The sequence below is a fragment of the Trichoplusia ni genome, chromosome 4, assembly GCF_003590095.1.
Source record: "Trichoplusia ni isolate ovarian cell line Hi5 chromosome 4, tn1, whole genome shotgun sequence".
In the NCBI taxonomy this organism is placed as follows: Eukaryota; Metazoa; Arthropoda; class Insecta; order Lepidoptera; family Noctuidae; genus Trichoplusia; species Trichoplusia ni.
The window spans coordinates 7984736-7991190 of record NC_039481.1 but is presented as its reverse complement, the minus strand read 5'-3'; the positions used below and the strand labels follow the sequence as shown (position 1 = coordinate 7991190).

Here is a 6455-nt window from a genome sequence, read left to right as displayed (position 1 = left end):
GACTAACATGGAATCAATGAGCAACTGAGCATTCGTATAAAGTAAAAAACAAAACCTTTGTAATAGAAGAATATTTTAATATATACAGTTTAGTTACAACATGATTCTAATCATAAAATAAAACATTATAAATAAGGTTTAATAGACACCCATTTCTAACAGTGCATCTATTTGCTCAGTCTCAGGTAAAATGTCGATCTCAATAGGCTCAGACTTCACTTTGCTACCAGCTTTCGAGTCTAAAGTGAAGAATCGGAATAGTTTCGATAGGTTTATAACTGAGTATGCAGACTGTGCCAGCCAGTCTTCTACAACCATTTCTTTCAGCTGTTGAAAAGCAGTCGTTACCTGAGGCGATATACGTGTTTCTGAAACAAAAATATAAAAGATAAGTTTGAAATATTTCAGTGATTAGGTATTTATTTATAATGACGATTTTAATAATACATATTATACTTACTTGCGTTGGTATGTTTGGCGAGATCAAATAAAAACATAAAGAAGTTGATCTGGAGGTACAGATCCTTCTCTGTGTATTCTCTGAACATGACTCCTTTCTCACACAGCCTGCAGAGCGGGTAGCCGCCGGCGAAGGTCTGCGGCAAGCGCGCGCTGCGGTGGCCGCACGCGGGGTCCTCACACGACAGCCAGCCCGCGTAATACTGCGCGTGGTACTGCCGCACTTGCAGGCTCAACTGGTTCTGAATACTCGCCAAGTAGTCCACTGGCCTCAAATTACACTTATCATTTTGACATTTATCTAAAAATGTTACACTCTCCTTGTCTAATTTAACAACTGTCTCCCGTATTTTGTTTTCAGTTTTGCAATTTTCGTTTACGCACATAAACACAAACTCTTTACAATGCCTGTATTTCTCTTGTTCGTTTTCTACTTCATATGTATCTGTGTTGGAGGCTTCTCTCCTTATTATTTGCCTATATCCTGATGGGTCTAAACCAAGACAGTCCGCTACGCGCGCAGGGTCCATGCCTTCGATAGGTTCACATATTCTAGATATCACCGGATGTAATTGATGTGCCAAATAATATTTAAAGTCGACTTTAAGATGTTCCAAGTTCTTCAATTCCTCTATATGGTATGCTCTTTGCGTCGCGGAATTGGCGGTGCCGTCTTCGCAGATAATGTAAGGCACTACATCTCCTTTCTTGAACCTCCTGCTGTTCTTACTGTTCAGTCTCAGAGCTACTTGTACATGAGGTTGGACGTTTTTGTCAGCATATTCATTTGGGTTCTTTGTCAATTGTTTTGTTATAGTTAACATAGAAAGTGGCATTTTGCCATTCATTAAATCATCTTTGAGTTTGTTAAGATGCGATTGTATACTCTCAAGTCTTTCATCTGCAGATTGTTCAGAAAGTATTTGACTTAAAATAAATTTGCCTGCTTCAGCTGCGAGTTGCGACCAGTCACGACGAACGATATCCAAACCCTTATGTTCTTGAGTAAATACAAACTCACCATTCTTGTTTTTACTCACTAATACAGCAGCATATTTCTTTTTCTTCAAAAGTAACAAATACCTAAATACTCCATCAATATCGAGCTCTATCTGTTTGTATTTTTTATTGATTTCTTTTTTGAGATCTACACCTATTTTGAAAACATTGTCATAATCTAAACAATTCGTGTTTATCATCAAGCTGTCGGTATCTCCGTACACTACGTCGTAATTAGACTTCTGTACTATTTCTTTGGTATCCATTAGAATTTCTCTTCCTTTCATAGTAACTAGAGCGGCTAGAGGTTTGGCGTAGAATCTTGAGTGTGTAAATCCAAGACATCCATACATAGAATTGGCGGTGAGCTTCAAACCCATTTGCCGTATGTTGTACTGCATGTACTGTTCAGGTGATAAATCTGGTGTCTTCATCAGTTTCTTGACTTCTCGTCTACTTTCCACAAGTTTACGGATTTGTGTTGGAAGAACTCCAAGGTCGGTGTTTGCAGGTGGCAAGATAAGATTGGCTACGTCGTCGTCAGACGGTACTGCGGCTTTCCGTTTAATCGTAGTAAAGCAAATGTTATATTCTTGAATTATGCTAGGATACAAGGAGTTGAAGTCCATGAGGAGTATTAATTTGTCATAAAATCCTTTTTTAGGATCTAAGACCAGTCCTCCAGAGTAGGCAGCCTTTTTCTTTCCTTGTTTCTTAGTGACATTGTTGGTACCTTCTTCTTCGTCGTTATCGTCATCAGCAACAGTTTTCTTTCCATAAACCTTGTCAGGTACAATGTAGTTTTTCTCGGTAAACGCATGAAGTAATAAAAACTCGTTTCGCTCAGATCTACCACCAAGTAACGTTCGAGACATAATATTTCCTGCGATTTGAGTAATCTGCAAAGCTAATGGTATAACATTCAATTCGCACATCATTTTGAGTATGTAAGAAGCATCTTGCATGCTAAGTGAGACGAGTTGGAATAGGTCTCGACTGTTCTCATAATATCGGGGTATATCTTCAAGAGCAACTTCCATTCGTTCACCTTCCTTCATCTTCAGTACATTTACACACAACGTGTCAAGGTCAAAACTCCTGGCTCGGATCAATTCCATTGCAGATATTTTGATATCGCATACTAAGCGTCCTAAGAAAGCGTCCTTTGCTGCGAATTTCTTCTGAGGTGCGACAGCTCTCTTTAGTCTCCCTAGTCTAGACCAGTTAGGTATGTGGAGGTCGAGTATGTTGCCGATCAGTAGATCTTGCTGGAACCCTTGCAAATCATGGCCCACTACCAAGTCAGGGTCCATTTTCCAAAATTGAACCATGAAGAAGTTAAGTAATTCTCTTTCTGTATCACATTTAGTTAATTTAGTCGCCTTATACTGGGGTAAGGATTGTTTCAAGTCCAGTGGCCAGATTTCATTGCATTTTGTCATTACTGAAAAAGAGGAAATAGTATAACATTAAGTAGTTTGAATATTAGTTACGTCGTAAATATTCGTTATCAAGATAAACATACCACAGAAATGTTGTTGAAATGGTGGGTTTGGCGGTGGCTTATGTATGGGGAAGTTAGTGTGTGACAAACAGCTCAGCATCAATATCTTGGTCTTCCTTGTTTTGGGATCCATCGCGGTTCGCATGTTGATCTAAAAATAATAGTTATTTTATTATAAAAAGAAGACTTTGTTGAAATTAAAATAAAAAGTCTCTTTCAAGTCATTATTTATGTTAGAATGCCATGGATTATGATTTATTAAAGAAAAGGCATTCATCAGAAGTTAGGCTTGTTAACCTTATAATATTGCCAACATTTAATGTGAATATTAAGGGTGTTGACTCATTAATGTGTTGCTTCGTCGCAGCCTGGGTTTCTACGCAATAATTTACATATAGTCAATGTCTACGGTTGGATTAAAGAACGCACAAATTAGGAAGCAACCTTGCATTACAATATAACACAACAATAATAAAAGATACTTACAGTAGCAACAACAATAGGGGGTGGTTCCAAATCAGCGCCGTCTCTGATGACGGTGATATGCTCTATCCGGTCGCAGGCCGCCTCCAGCTTGCACCACGACACTTTGGCCTGCACTTGCTCCGGGTGCTTGATCTCCAGCCAGCATGGACCTTTGATCTTCCGCTCAAGGAGAAAGGTCTCTAACGATGACGTGGTAGTACCAAATATATGGGAAAATGTTAAATACTTCTTGTCCTTTGGCGGTGGAGGGAAAGTGGCCTGTGAATACATGAATTAAGATGGACTTAAAATATTTATTAATAAGAGTTCTTACGAGCATTGTTTGAAAAAATGCCAAGTTGTAAGTCTACTCCCATATCAAATTCCATCAAGATTGGTTCTGCTTTTTGAGCATAAAAAGGTAACAAATGAACACACCTACTTTCACATATAAAATAACAGTGTGAATATGAATGCTCAAGAGTTGCTTCAACAAGTCCCATTTAAATAATTAAGATACATAATTTTATGTAAAAAATTAAGGCTTATATAGACAAAGAAGTGACCAAAAAGGTAATAAATGAACAGACTTACAGCATATCTAACTTCTAGATAGTCAGACTGCGCCGGTATATCTGGCAGGTTGAAGCTGTAGTTCTTGGTGACCTTCCTTGACTTGAACTCCTTGAGGCCGAGCTCACTCGCCACTGACTTGTTGAATTCTTCATACATATCCATCATGCCCACTTCCTCATCAGTAGGATCTAGTGTCACTGGATCCAGTTTCTATATTTACATAAATACATATAGATTAATGTTTTGACCTTCATGGTACCATTTCTTAAATCATAATATAGTATAGAAAATAAACTGATTAAATTATTTTAAGGATAATATTTAAGGAAGAAAATTTCTATTCTATACTCAGGTTAAAAAACAAGAGGTTTAGCCAAAGACCAAATTAGATTCCAAAGGAGGTGTTGATCACTAAAAAAATTAATGTCGAACTTACATATTCTCTTGGCAAAAGAAACAGTTGTCTATTGACATTCTTGACAACAAGGCAACAGGATGCACTGCCCTCCTTCTTATTTGAGGGGTTGACATACACCTTACCGAACAGGTACACAACTCCTGGCTTCACAAACCGGTCTTCCCAGGCATCAAGCCAGTAGAACTTCAAGTACTTATCTCCATTTTCCTTGGTTTGCAGGGGTAACTGATCCAAGGACACAGTGGCTACTGCTTGGTTCTCTCCCATTTGTTCTGACCAGGTACTTGTCAAGGGTTTGAGCTCTTTGGGAGACTCCTTTTTAACTGCAAATATCTCAAAGTCTTCATTGAGAAACTCTTCAGCTACGTCTGTGATGGTTTCTCCAGTACTGGGCAGGATCTCACTTTTCACTTCAACTGCTTGTGGAGCTGGTGCTGCATCATTACTGAAGTCATCATCAAAGTTGATGTCCTGAGTGTCTGTGAATTCCTCAATGTTTTGTGTGGCTGAATCTTCCACTTCCTGTTTTATTTCTCTGTCTATTTTCCATTCAGGTTTCTTTAGTGTTGGTTTAGTTGGCTTTGGTGATTCACTTTTCTGCACCTGAAAATAATACATACAAAGTAGTTTTATTTCCTGAAGTACCTCAATTTGTATAATTAATTCAGATGACTGACTTACCGGTTCTGTCTTTAAAACTGATTTATCTGAAGAAATAAGATTCTCTTTCTGAAAAAACATACACAAATATATAAATTACTAGTCACTATTTAATGATAGTCAACAAAAAACTGATTTAAAATAGTCAGACTACACAACAAAATCTACTGCTGTTCATTAAATAAGAATAATAATGAATACATAAAATTAACTCACATTATCTTTTGGTTCAGCTGGCTGTTCCTTCACCAGCATAGCTGATGTGCTGGGTTTCTTAGCAGCTGAGGAGAGACTCTTGAAGTAGTTCTGTGCATCTCTCTTGCTAGACTCCACTATGTTAGCCTTAGTAGGTACTGGCTTTGGCTTCACAGGGGCTGATACATTGCCATCTAAGTCAGACATAATGTCTGATAGTATGTTGTCTTCTGATATTTTGATATCCTAAAAGAGAACACAGTATTTATCTTATATATAAAATTTTCAGGTGGCAATTTTACCGTTTACCAAGTATTTCACGTGTTTGTGGACAGACACTTTTAAGTAAATTACAGTAAATAAAAAGTTCTTATACCTCTTTCTTCTTGGTGGGCATTGAACCAAGAAGGTTCCTAATATTTCCTTTAGCTGAAGCAGGTGGTGCAACCCTGGCTTTCCTCTTCTGACCTCTACCAGACTCCTTGTTATTTGATGCCACATAAGTGTCTTCAATTTCATCATCATCAAATATCTCACGGCCATCTTCCACATAGCCAGTACCGTCTGTTTAGAGTGAATTTGAAATAAGAAAATGTCAAATATATTGCACAGTATTAGGCAAAATATTCTGATTGTGCACAAAACATGAGTTCCTTTTCTGTATCTATTTAGCCTTTTCAGTAACTGATAAACCAGTCCATTATTTAGTAAACTTACCGTCTTCGATCCAGTCATCTTCTTGTCGTTGCATCACACGTTCAGTGTATTCCCTCTCGTCCACCGTATCGTAAACATTCTCCATTTCGTCCACATCATATTTATTCTTAACTCCTTTGCCTTTCAGTTGCTTCAGTCTCTCGAAAGCCGATAAACGACCGTGCTTGTCAATCTTTTGCCTCTTGGCTCGTTGTCCAGCTAAAACAAAGGTTATTTATACCGTTCGACATTCAATTAGTTTCATATTTAGCAATTATGCAATAACATTTACTTACCTAAGGAGTCTGCCATCATTAAAGAATAGTTTTACTACAGCATTTAAATAATATAATGTATCTTCTTCAAAAAGTCTGCGAAACTCAACAACACTTACGAGTTTTGATTGACGTTTACACTGGCGGGAAAACAGTTCGAACATAGACAATGTTCAAGGAATATATTTTACTGTCGGGTAATTAAAAT

At 37.7% G+C, this 6455-nt stretch overlaps 1 protein-coding gene across 1 annotated transcript; it reads right to left on the bottom strand.

Annotated features, from left to right (window-relative positions):
* Nucleotides 1-56: 56 nt before the first annotated feature.
* Nucleotides 57-6439, bottom strand: LOC113492873 (DNA polymerase alpha catalytic subunit). Its single transcript, XM_026870578.1, has 11 exons — nucleotides 6269-6439; nucleotides 5994-6191; nucleotides 5653-5840; nucleotides 5298-5522; nucleotides 5103-5150; nucleotides 4440-5024; nucleotides 4022-4213; nucleotides 3449-3706; nucleotides 2984-3113; nucleotides 461-2902; nucleotides 57-368 (listed from the first exon to the last, which is right to left on the bottom strand). The coding sequence occupies exons 1-11, from the start codon at nucleotides 6285-6287 to the stop codon at nucleotides 139-141; spliced, it is 4515 nt and encodes a 1504-aa protein (XP_026726379.1). The 5' UTR covers nucleotides 6288-6439; the 3' UTR covers nucleotides 57-138.
* Between the last annotated feature and the right edge of the window lie 16 nt (nucleotides 6440-6455).

Bases quoted from the DNA above. Each gene is read 5' to 3' on its own strand.
- LOC113492873 (XM_026870578.1), bottom strand. The intron at 3,707-4,021 runs GTAAGTCTGTTC...ATGTATTCACAG, and splicing joins ATCTAGAAGTTAGATATGCT to GCCACTTTCCCTCCACCGCC. The intron at 369-460 runs GTAAGTATAATA...TTTTTGTTTCAG, and splicing joins CGCCAAACATACCAACGCAA to AAACACGTATATCGCCTCAG.